This window comes from Culex quinquefasciatus, chromosome 2 (assembly GCF_015732765.1).
Source record: "Culex quinquefasciatus strain JHB chromosome 2, VPISU_Cqui_1.0_pri_paternal, whole genome shotgun sequence".
NCBI classification, from domain to species: Eukaryota; Metazoa; Arthropoda; class Insecta; order Diptera; family Culicidae; genus Culex; species Culex quinquefasciatus.
Genome location: NC_051862.1, coordinates 214,595,675 through 214,608,026, shown reverse-complemented (window position 1 = coordinate 214,608,026; position 12,352 = coordinate 214,595,675). Strand labels below are relative to the sequence as shown.

At 47.7% G+C, this 12,352-nt stretch overlaps 1 protein-coding gene across 1 annotated transcript; it reads right to left on the bottom strand.

Moving 5' to 3' along the window:
• Positions 1-1,950: 1,950 nt before the first annotated feature.
• Positions 1,951-12,048, bottom strand: LOC6038003 (calponin homology domain-containing protein DDB_G0272472). The gene is made up of 5 exons (XM_038251846.1): positions 11,700-12,048; positions 10,880-11,522; positions 10,720-10,816; positions 7,845-10,666; positions 1,951-5,426 (listed from the first exon to the last, which is right to left on the bottom strand). Exons 2-5 carry the CDS (start codon positions 11,359-11,361, stop codon positions 2,594-2,596), a joined length of 6,234 nt encoding a protein of 2,077 aa, XP_038107774.1. The 5' UTR covers positions 11,362-11,522; positions 11,700-12,048; the 3' UTR covers positions 1,951-2,593.
• Between the last annotated feature and the right edge of the window lie 304 nt (positions 12,049-12,352).

The following is a 12,352-nucleotide window of genomic DNA, read 5'->3' as shown; positions in this document are numbered from 1 at the left end:
ATTTTTTTTAGTGGATTTTTTGAGATAAATTCGTAAAAAATAGGCAAAAAAAACATTTTTCCAACTTTAACATGCTGCCAATGAAACATGACGACTTCCTATAATCATATGAATACCAATACAGAACACTTGTGAAATACTTGAAAAAGTGAAATGCGAACCTTTTCGTATGTTTTAGAACAAAATATGATATCTTCTATGTAAACAGACCTTTTTTCAATAAATCGAAAATCGCGAGTTCTAAACGATTTTTGGTAAAAACCTGTCGAAATCCGTGTGAGCCTAAAGGTTTCCGCCACACCGCCTTTTTTTGGGACACACTTCCGTTTACCCAGCTTGCTGTTTGTTGGGACATTTATGTGAACATGGGCAGTGCAAGAAGGTTAATGAAGCGTAGTCAATTCGCGATTAAAAGCTCAAAAATTCCGACAGATGGCGCAAAGCATCGAAGAATGACGGTTCAAATTTTCGCTGTTCGGTTACATAGAAATGCAAACTTAAAATTGATTTTACAGCTCTTAGAACAACTTTTGAGGAAAAATTCAAGCAGTACGAGTGTAAACTTTTTGCCCTCCATCAATTAACGCAATAAAAATAATTTTGAAAAAAAATAATCTTGAAAAAAATAATATTGTTTAAAATGATAGAGCATGAGCATGAGCATGAGGGACCACCCATGGTTGTCCTTCTCCGTTGCTGAACAGGACCATAATATCCCATCAGCACATCCGGTCACACGCTTCAACGATCAAATGATGTTTCCCTTATCAAAAGCATGCATGAATGCGCTGAAAAGATAAAACATCACGATCATCAAAACTAGAGCCGGTGCGAATAGGAAACAGTCGTTGGCCACCAACGGCGCCCGCCATGTCAGTTTGTAGATCTCGAGGGAACGGGACGGGAATGTTAGTTAGCACAGGCTGCTACCAAGGGTGGGTTCTATACGATATCCACACCCCCGCGTGTGCCGGAAAACTACTTCTACTTGGGATTTTGTTAGTGGGTAAGGGTAATGGCCAGGATTCAACATAGAGGATGATGATGCGACCCAATAATCAATAAATTTTGTTTAATGGTGTGATGTATTATGCATTCTCAAGGCAAAAACTGTCGGAGTATGCGGATGAGACTATTCCCGGTTATTTGGTGTTGAGTTTAGCATAAATGATTTAATCTTAGACAGCCGGCTGTGGAAAGATAAAACCAACTAAAATGCGAAAACGCGAAACCGCCCGGATCGAAATACACGCACAATTGGGGGGACAACAAAGACGGAAACGGCAACGAAAATCCTGCGTGATGACCGCGACGCGCACCGTTCAAATTCTCCAACGCAACTCAATAATATTGTTTAAAATGATAGAGCATCAAAAGTTAACAAAGTATCAGCTTGAATTTTTGCTCAAAAGTTGTTTTGAACGCTGGAATTTAACAAATCAGAATTCGCATACATAACCTCAAAGGGCGGAAATTTCAATCGACATTCTTCGCTCTGTTCTGCTACTCAATACTAGGTGTCGCATGTCGTTTGGCTCTTGAACGGCAATAGGATTATAATAAGATACATCCTCTAAAAATGCAACAGGAAAAAATAAGATTTTGTGAGTTCCAGCAAAAAAAAAGCGACCAACGTTCCGATCCTGCTGCAATTATTGGACCGATTTTCAACGTCACAAAGTCAAATTAGTTATGCCTGTCTTAGATCAAGGCGACATAACAGCATGCCGCTCTCCTAACCCAAACTAGCTTATCCCACTTGTTGTTACAATATTAATCCCTAGATCAGGTAGACAGGTTCGCAAACTAATCCGAGACCATTTTGACGAATTTTGCTTTGATACCATCCTCTCAAGCCACTTCTTGAGGCCGTTCAGATATTACGTCCAACATTGAAAAAAAAAAAAAAATCTTGAGTGGGAGTTGTGATATCCACGAAATAACCACGACTTTACAGTGTATCAATAATTTAATTTTATTTGATTTCATGTGTTTTGTGGTTTTGTTCACTGTTTGCCTTAACTTGCTTGCTTTGCATATCTGACGCTGCCTCTCTCGTGCGCACAAAATGGGGAAGATATAGGGTCGCCGCCGCAAAGTCATTGCTGGATTTGCACACATGTTTTGTTAAGAGATTTCTCGCACACATGCTAAGGATATTAAATATTGCTAGATTTTTTGTGTTGGTTTTTGTTTGTTAGCTTGCTTGCGTTGTCTCGCCGGGGTGTTTTTTGTTGTTGTTGTTAAATGTAGAAAGTTAAAAGAATGTTGCTGTTGTTTTTTGGCAATTAAATATGCGTTGAAAATGTTCATGTGTATATTTACAAATTTCCGAGGGCGGAACAAACGAATTCCCAAATATATGTGTAATTTCAATAATTAATTTCTTTTTCGTTATCTTATTCAAGCCAAACTAAGGAACCAAACGAATTCCGTAATTTCGCAAATCTAACATAATTTTTTACTTAAGTATGTTTAAAGTAGAGTTGCACACAAAGTGTAAACCAAGCCCCTTTTCCAGCGTACGTACGGATACGTAATTGGGCGCTAAACTGGTTCCACGCATTACCTCAAGTGTCTACATGCCGGTCGTTCAACTGCGTTTCTTCACGTTCAGCTTGTTCAGGACGATCTTTACCTCGCGCGTCAGTACGCTCCGGGGCGGCGGGTTCTCCCTCTTCGATTTCTTGCTGGGCGGCGGCGCAACCGGAGACGTCGTCGTAGTCGTGGTCGCGGTCACGGTTGCAGTCGTGGCGGCAGGTGCCGTCACAGCTGGTTGAGCAACAGCAGCAGCAGCAGCAGCAGGTTCCTGCGGGGAGGAGGTCGCCTTGACAACAACTGGTGCTTCGACACTGGCCACCGATGGTGTTGGCGAAGGTTGCTCTACGGCGGTGGCCGGGGCTGCGACGACGGTGGCGACGGGAGGTTGAGCGACCGTAATCGATTCCGACGATTCGGATTGGATCGAATCTGTTTGCTGGCGCTGTTTGTCACTTGCGACGGTCGTCGTTGTCGTCGTCGTCGTCGGTGCGAGTGGCTCCTGGGCGACGGTGACCTCGGCCGCGGGAGGTTCGGTTCGCGTTCGGCGTCGTTTTGTGGACGTCGAGGATTGTTCCACAGTGGGTGCGGTCGCGGCGGCTTCCACGTCCGACTGGTCTTCTTCGGCGGATTTCTCCGAGATTAATCTACGGCGCTGGAACAGCTTCAGGATCTGGGTGTTGCCGCTGATTTTGGTGATCTTCCGGATGGTGCGTTCGCCACCGCTGGTACCGCTGCTAGTGGTCGGAGTCGGGGGCACGTCCGATTCCGCTTCCGCTTCGGATAGATCCGGATGGGAGGTCACGGGACGGGGTGCGTGGGGTGAATTCTCGACGTTTGCCGGCGCTGGCATTGATTTTCGGCGCTTGTTACGGGGCATCGACTTTGCATCCTCTTCCAGGTGGCGCCGGCGGGCACTTTGAGCCGTTGCCAGACTGGTCAGCTCGCACTCTAGCAGGGCGGCCCGCATTGCGTTCAGAACCATAAAACGTTCGTTCTGCAGTTGCATCGACATTTGATCGATCTGGAACTTTTCCGAGTTGAGCTTGAGCATTTCGCTGTCGATCTGCATCTTACGGCGCTGGAAATCGCTCATTTTGTTGTCGATTTCCTGCATCTGGTTCAGCAAACCCATGACCGGTGCAAATACACTCGATTCGGGAACAAGGTTCGACGGAATCGATAGGCGCGCCATGACGTCCGTCTGCGAAGGGTTGTTACGAACCGCGTCCGTTACGATCGAGGCCAAGCTGGAATAAGCCGGTACAGTTGACGTAGTCGCCACCGTTGGCACGGTCGGTTGTTCAACGGGAGGTGGAGCTGGTGCAGTGGTGACCGTCGTAGCAGGTGTTGTTGCTGGTGCTTCCGTGGCTAGGGGCGTAACTGGAAGCTGTTTCTTCTCTCCGGGAGACTTCCATGGCCGAGGTGAGGCTGTACGGTGGGTCATGGATTTTTCCGCAAGCGATACCGAAGCAGCAAGGGCTTGGTTTGACGAACCTTCCGGCAGGCTTGCTTCGGAACCACTTTCCAGCGCTTCAGCGTTCGGTTGGTTGCCGATCGGTTCTGTCGTTGGTTCTGTCGTTGGTTCTTCGTCCGGAGACTCCTTTCGACCCTTGACCAAATCCGGACCTCGCAGTAGGCTCTTTTTCTTCTTACGTCGCTTGTCATCGGTGGATTCCTCAACGGTCTCGGGCGGCTTCTCTGGGCTCGGTTCCGGCTCTTTCGGGATTTCTTTCGGGATTTCTTTCGGATGTTTGTCCTTCTTATGCGACTCTTTTGTGTCTTTTTCTTTGCTAGCTTCCTTTGAACTCTTCTCGACCGTTGCTGCAGTTCCGTTCGTTTCCTTCGTCTTGGACACTGTTTTGGCATCTTTCTTCTTGCTCTCAGGATTTGCTTCCGTTTCCTTTTTCCCATCCTTCTTGGACGCTTCCTTCGTCGACGAATCCTTGGCAATCTCACTCACTGATTTGGATCGCTTCGGCGACTCGTCGGGTTTAGCACCTGGCTTGGTCGATTGCCTTCTTTTCCGCTCCCGAGACGACGATGGCTCTTTCGTCGGAGCTGGGGTCGTTCCAGTTGCTTCGGGCGTATCCTTCTCAACTTCTTTGCTCTTTTTACCTTTCTCTTTTGCAAACTCTTTCTGTTTTTCTCGCTCTCTATCCTTTGCTGCGAGTTCAGCCGCTATTCTATTTCTTTCTTGCTCTCTCGCAAGCAGCTTCTGCCGCTCCTTCTCCCGTGCCAGTTCCGCTGCCTTCTCTTTCTCCCGTGCCAACTCAAGCTCTCTTTCTTTCTGCTTCGCCAGCTCTTGCTCCCTCTCTCGCTGCTTGGCCAGCTCGGCCGCACGTCTTTCCTTTTCCCGTGCCAAATCCAGCACTCGCTGCTTCTCTCTCTCAACTGCCAGCTCCGCGGCTATTCGCTGCTTCTCCAGCTCGAGCAGTCGCAGCCTCTCTTTCTCCTTTGCCAGCTCCACCTGCCGCTGTCGTTCCTTTTCACGGGCCAACTCCTGCTGGCGCTGTCTTTCTCGCTCCTTCGCCAGTTCGAGCTCGCGCTCTTTCTCGATGGCGAGCGCTCGCTCCCTTGCCAGTGCCTGCTCGATTTCCTTCTCTTTCTCCCGCAGCAACTCGCGCTCTCGCTCCCGCTCTTGCTGCTTTTGTTTGGCCAGTTCGCGCTCCCGTTCCTCCTCCATTTCGATCTCGAGCTGGCGGATTTCCTCCTTGATTTTCTCCCGCCGGATCTCGTCCGGGTCACGCGGTCGCGACTTGCTCCGTAGCTTAATTTTCAACTTCTTTTCCTTCTTCTCCGGGCAGAACAGCTTCGCATCGACGGACTTTGCACGGGTGGTGCGCAACGGCACCGGTGCCGCTTCAGCCAGTTCCGGGGTTGAGTCGCTGAAAAGAGAAGAAAACGCCAAAGCTTATTCACCCATTCAAAACTTCAAATTCTTAAAAAACGGAGAATTAAAAAAGAAAAAGTCGAAAATTTTAAACAAAACAATCAATTATTCCATATAATCATCATCAAAAGAAAATCTTTGGATGTTCATCAAGAGAAAAAATCCGAAGGGAGCATGGCTCTCCTCTCTCGCGCACAAGAGAAAGGTAAAAACAATCTAAAAAATCATCATTTTGATTATTCGGCGGAACATCTTTTTCACTACAACACTTCTGGAGTTTTTTTGAAAAGGTCCAATAAACCAAAATTCCAGTTTTTGCTTTTTGGGTGTTTTTGAAACCGCCTTGAGTCAGGGGTATTAAAAAACACCCAAAAAGCAAAAACTGTAAAATTTGGTTTATTGGACCTTTAAAAAAAACTCCAGACTCCAGACAGTGTAACGTCACACGCCGAAAAAATACCTGTCACAATTTGTAGATGGGCAATGTGTGTAAACCAACCGTCCCCTAACATGACAGTTTCCGTGAGTTGCGCGTATCCACCGACAGATGGCAAGTGGGCCTCGTCGGAGTACGCCCATCAAATACGCAACTCAAAATTTGCATAGGAAACTTTTTTTTCGTGGCGGCTTTTGTGGCACGCTCACTTCAACAGTTCTAGCCTAATATTTGAACGTGGCGTATCTCTAAACAAGTTTTTAAAGAAAATGATTCCATAATGCTTATTTTGTCGTTTTAACTCAAATCAAGGCAAAAACTATATTTAATTAAACTATTCGCCATTTTCAAAAATTTGGCTAGATAATATCGAAGGCCGCCATCTTAGGCCCACTGGGCCCACAAAACGGGGTACGCTCAGTTTGTATGGGAGCTGTCAACATGCTCCCGGGCTGGTGTAAACATAGTGAAGCAGATTGATTTTCTTGGAGATTTTCGGGAGCGATTTTCTTTTGCGTGATTTGCCTCCTCTCTCTTTCGCGGGTTAAGAAAGTTCGCAAGCGAAATAGATTTTTTTGTGATTATTCCATCCCAGAAAGCAATATTTTAAAACTTAATAATTTAAATAACAATTCAAAAATCCTGGGATTGCAAACACTCAAAAACAGTTCGTACTCGTTTATCTGAAGTAAAGGAGGTATTAGACTATGGCAAACAAAAAAACTCGCACTTTTCGAGTATGACAGTTTGCCAAACTCCCAAACATGTTTGCGGCAGGCAAACTCAAATATAAAAATGTTGAAAAATGCGAGTTTGTTTGTTTGCCATATAGTCTAATAATTCCTTAAATCACGATTTTTTATCTTTCTCAAAATTTATATGACTCCCAAAATGTTCCAAAAACGTAAGAGGCTGTCGTTTAAGAGTTCAAAATTAAAAAAAAAAAAATTCAATTTGAGAATTTATAACATTTTGGTATTTTGAATTTTGGTATTTCAGATTATTTTTTTTTGTAGAATTTTGAAATTTGTGAATTATTGATTTTTTTTAATTTTTTTATAAATTTTAAATGTTAGAATAAATTAATATAGGATTTTTATTTTATTTTTGTTTATTTTTTTTTTTTCAATTTCAATTAGATTTTATTGGTGAATAATCAGGATACAATGAGTAAACCAAATTTTTAGTTTTTGCATTTTGGGTGTTTTTTAATACCCCTGACTCAAGGCAGTTTCAAAAACACCCAAAAAGCAAAAAAATAAAAATTTGGTTTATTGGACCTTAAAAAAAAACTCCAGAAATGTAACTACATATAATAGAGTTTTGAAGTTGCTTTCAGTTGTGTGTTGCATTATAATCGATGTTGGAATAATTATTACTTTAACTAAGGTACCGTAATCTGGGGTGAATCGGGACTACAGTCTGAATAGGGACAGCAGTTTTTAGAGCACTTTAAGCTTTTTAATTTGGAAATGGATGTACACATTTTGTTGGCCTGAGTCTGTTCTAACCGAAACCAACCAGAAAAATCAAAATATTGTGCTCCAACATGGTTAAAACTGCTGTCCCAATTCGCCCCATGTGTCCCGATTGACCCCAGTTTACGGTACACAAATTGCAAAGGAAAGAGGATAGAGCTATCCTTATATGTTTCTAGATCACAGGCTGTTAATCCTATGTAGATGTGCTTGATCATCAGTTCCCCAAGGGCCAGGAATTGTTCCGAAATGTTTGATTCAAAGTTTAAAATGTTATGGAATCTCAAAAGTATGTGTAATGAACGTCGAAGATCTTTAGATCTTTAAACTTGTTTCACGTTTAGCCACTTCCCTCTGATGGATGAATAAAATGTGGCTAACGAGGGCCAATCAGGGCGTTAAAATTCTCAGTGGGTTGTAATAAAAATATATAACGTCGACGTACCATCCGAGCTTCAATGCCATAGAAATGAACTCAACCACAGAAACGTCTACTCACCGCGAACTGGTCGGCGAGGGCGACTTTCGCGCCAGGTCCGGATCCACCTCGTCGCTGGGCGAGTACGGTCGCCGCTTGGAGTGCTTTGCTTTCTTTTGCTTCTTCTCGTTCAGCTGCTCGGCGGCCTGCTTCGGCCCGGGCGTTTGAGATCTCGCCTTGCGGGCTTCCTTCGCTTCCGGCAGGTCGATTTGCGGCGACGAGTCGTCAGCGGCGGTCGTTCCGTTCTCGCCGGGTTGGTTGCCAAGGTTGGCGCAGGAGCGACTGGAACGGAGGGCGTGTTCGCTCTTGCGAGAGACTCTCTGGGTGATGTTCGGGGTGTTGCCGATGGGTGTGTTCACGGGCAGGCCCAGTTTGGCCCGCAGCGGGTTAACGTCGGTCGATGATGTGTCGTGAGATTTTGAGGACGCTGTACTGCAGGTCGAATGGGTGGGGGACGCGGACGAAGATTTGTTGTCCCGCTTCGGCGGCAGCTCGTGATGCACGAGATTCGGTTTGTATGTTCTGGGGTTTTTGGACCGGCGGACGGTCAACTCGGCAAAGGACGGAACGCGGATGATGTCCGAGGGTGTCTCCAGGGTTTCAACCGCCGCGGATTGGGCTGGATCATGCGGTAAGGGATCTCCGGAAAAGTCGACATCGGGAATCTTCAAGTCCGTAATGTCTATAATTGGCTTTTTCAGCGGTTTCTTCGGTGGCTCCTCTCGCAGTGGTGCCGGAGGTTCGGCTGCCTCCGTGCTTCGTAATGTTGTAATGTCTATAATTGGCTTTTTCAGCGGTTTCTTCGGCGGCTCCTCGAATATGTCCTCTCGCAGTGGTGCCGAAGGTTCGGCCTCCTTGGAGCTTTGTAATGTTGTAATGTCTATAATTGGTTTTTTCTTCGGTTTCTTCGGTGGCTCCTCGAATATGTCCTCTCGAAGTGGTGCCGGAGGTTCGGCGTCCTCCGTGCTTCGTCCCCTTGTCACAACGGGCAAACTGCTGGCCTTTTTGTTGAGCTCTTCCACGGTGTTGACGCGTAACAAGCACGGAAACACGCACGCCATGGCGTCGCTCAAACACCCTGTCCCGGACTCTTCTACTTCTTCTTCTTCCTCTTGTTCGATTTTGATGTCCACTTTATCCATCACTTTGTGTTGTAAAGGTGCAGCAAACTTGTTCCGCTCTTCGTCTTCCTCATCCGGTTCTTCAAAGTCAGTTCTCTTCGTCAAGACAATCTCGTCCGAGTCATCAAACACATGGTTGCCTTCGCGCTCTTTAAAGCTCTGTTCTTCTCTGACTTCCTGCTCCTGTACCACTTCTTCGCGTTCCACGATTTCTTCCTGCTGCAGCACGATTTGCTCCTTGTCAAACTCGACAATCTCCTCCTCTCCCAGCAGTTCAACCTGCGAGTCATGCGCGTGCAGCTCAAGAATATCGCTCTGCTGTTCGTCTTCCTCGGTTTGATCTTTGTCCTGCTCGACGATGGTTTGCGGCGGTTCGGGTTGCGGCTCTTCCGTGATCTCGCCATCTTCTACGGGGCTGATCTCTGGTTCTGGTTCAGCTGCTGGTTCAACGACTGGCTCCTCGGAATGAACTTCCTCGACGACCAGCTCAGTTGCCGGCTCCGGGATTTCTTCGGTTTGCTCGATCTGCACTTCCGCCGCGACTTCCATCTCGGTAATGACCGTTTCTTCAGCGACCTCGGCTGGTATTGTATCTTCCTCCACAACCTCGGATGAGTTTTTCTCTGCAACTTCTGCCGATGAACTCATTTCCGCCATCTCGGGGAAGTTATTGTCTACGACTTCGGATGAGTTCTGTTCCGCTACCTCGGATGAGTTCTGTTCCGCCACCTCGGATGAGTTCTGTTCCGCCACCTCGGATGAGTTCTTCTCCGCGACCTCTTCTTGCTCCATGGGTTCATTCTTGATTTGATTCGCTGCCAAAACAGGTTCGGCCGGTGGTTTCGCCGGGGGTGTTTCGTCATCGCTGTCGGAATCAATTACGATAATTTCTACCTTGTCGATGCCGTTCTCTTCGCTGACGATGGATTCAATCTGATCGTTGGGGAACATTTCCTCGGTCGGGGAGCTTGGGCCGGACGAGTTGCCCTGGCGGGTCGATTCACTGCCCTTCATCAGCAGCAGTTCGGCCCGGGCAAAGATGTCTTCCGCGTCGAGTTGCAGCGTGCCTTCGTCGTCGGTCAGGCCGAGATTTTTGTCCAGGACTTCTGCGGCCGATGCGTCCACATCGCTGGCAATGATGGCGTCTTCCTCGGTGGGGGGTGCGCCACAGGATGCAGCCGGGTTTGCTGGCGGGTCCGTATCGTTTACGTCCGGGAGGAGTAGGTTCAGATCGAGAACTTTTCCTATCTGCTCGAGCAGCGCATCCGGAATCTTGTCCGAATCGACGCACTCGTCCGGCTCGAGCATTCCACAGATGGTGGCCTTTGTTTGGGCGGACGTTCCTTCGGGCAGGTTGAAATTACGCAACTGGCGGCGAACCTCGGCGCGAAGTTTTTGACGAGCGTGCGTCTTGAGAGCGGACTCGTACTTGCTGTCCGGATTGTTGATCATCTGTTTCAGGTTGTACTTGTTCATCGTGGTGAGCTGGTTGATGAGCTTTCGCGTCACCTGGTCGGCACTTCGCTCGAACGTAGCCCGGCGTTCCTGGATTTGGCTGGCGCTGGCGGAACTGCCTGCCACCGCTGCACTCGTGGACGGCGTGGCCGAGTTTACTGCCGCGTTAGAACAGGACGGCTGCTCCGTGATTATCTTCAGCGCTTCGTCCTCGATCAGCTTGAACAGCTCGTTCCCGTCCGGAGGCAACTCCAGCTTTTCGACGTGCTGAAAGGAACGTGTGTTAAATGGTGTCCCGGAAACAGTTTGTAAAGATTTACCTTGACCGCATCGCTTCCATTCGCCGCAGGTTCACTTTCGGAAAATCCTAGGAAACCTTCCGGACTGTTGTCTCCAGGTTGTGCAACTGCCTTAGCACTGCAATCAAAATGGAACGCATTAATGTATGCTAATTAGGTAAACAAACATCTACACACAAACCTTTGGATGATGGTTCCATTGCCCGTTGGCAGATCCAGATCCGGCGCATCAAAATCCATCATCAGCGACGGTGCAATCTGGGGCATCAACAAGGGTGGTGGAACCGTCAACGCAAGCGGAATCTCCATCGGAGGATGCTTCACGCCCTGTTTACCCTGCGGCGACTGCTGCCAGTTGTTCTGGTTCTGATTCTGTCGTTGATAGTTCCCATCCGGTCCACCCATTCCGCCACCTCCGTTTCTGTTCCACTGATTAAAGTGGCCACCTCCGCGACCGCGACCTCCACCTCCTCCTCCGTAATTACCACGAAACGATCGACGTCCGTTGTTGAACCGACCACCAGAGTTCCAGTTTCGGTTGCCAGGCCCATTACCTCCTCCTCCGCCTGCTCCACCACCACCACCACCACCGTCACCACCCTGACCTCCGCCACTATTGCGTGTGTTCCGGTTGTGGTTCCACTGCTTGTTTTTCTGGCTCATCGCGATCTTTAGCCGGCCGCGTCGTCCCACATCGGACCGGTTCCGAGCAGATCAAAAATCGCAGCAGAATCTGCGTGTGAAGCGCCCTGCGTCACCTTCAACACCACACACGTCTTCTCACAGCCTACTCAGAGGCACCTAATTTCTTCTGGCTGCTGCTACTGCTCGGCGAGACACGAAAGGGAAAAGCGAGGCGGAGAGAGAAAAAAAAGGAAAAGAAAATGTAGGTTCTCGTCTAATCGAGACTATGGGCAGCACACAAAAAAAAAAGAAAAGCGCCCCCGTGGAAAACCCGTCGAAAGCGATTCCCCCGATTCCGATTCCTTCCACAACCCTACCTACGACGTAATCCGACAGCGACCGATTCTTCCCGAAGCACTTGCACACAGCAAAATCTAGAATATTTCTCGTTTTCTCCTCTTTCGGATATCCGCGGCCCACTTTGACCACGTCACGGCGTCGCGGGTTGACTTCCGGTTAACGCGCCCCCCAGAACTCCGTCACTATTACGCACTCGCCTATACGCGGTCACGATTCGCACGGCTTTTCTACAAACATATTTTTCATTGAAAATCAACTTGGATTTGGTCAATTTGAGACAGAGAAAAAAGCTAGCAGCAGCAGGCACGATTGCAACCACAAGCAGAGGGTTGGTTTTCTCCTTCTTTGCACTTTCTTCGTCTTCCTTTCGCGAGAGGGGCGCAATGTGTACGTAGTGCAGGACAGGTTGAGGCAACTTTTGGGCTTTGGTTGTGGTAGTGAGTTGTCAGGTTGAACAAACATGTGGAGTGGGCAAGGTAAGGCCGGTCGGGCGCTGTATTCGTATTGAAAAAAAAATGCCATCGTGTTGCAGCATACACTCAACCCCCGGTGGTTGGTCACTTTTTCGTTTGACACTTTTTTAGTTTGTACCCCGTTGGTTGGTCAAAGTCAAACTAAAAAGTGACGAACTGTCACTTTTTACACGGCGCTCACGAACACTATCAAAACA

Excerpts from the sequence above, each read along its gene's own strand:
- LOC6038003 (XM_038251846.1), bottom strand. The coding sequence starts at position 11,361 with ATGAGCCAGAAAAACAAGCAGTGGAACCACAACCGGAACACACGCAAT. Across the intron at positions 10,667-10,719 it reads ATGGAAGCGATGCGGTCAAG|CACGTCGAAAAGCTGGAGTT; the intron begins GTAAATCTTTAC and ends CGTTCCTTTCAG. Across the intron at positions 5,427-7,844 it reads CCCTCGCCGACCAGTTCGCG|CGACTCAACCCCGGAACTGG; the intron begins GTGAGTAGACGT and ends TTCTCTTTTCAG.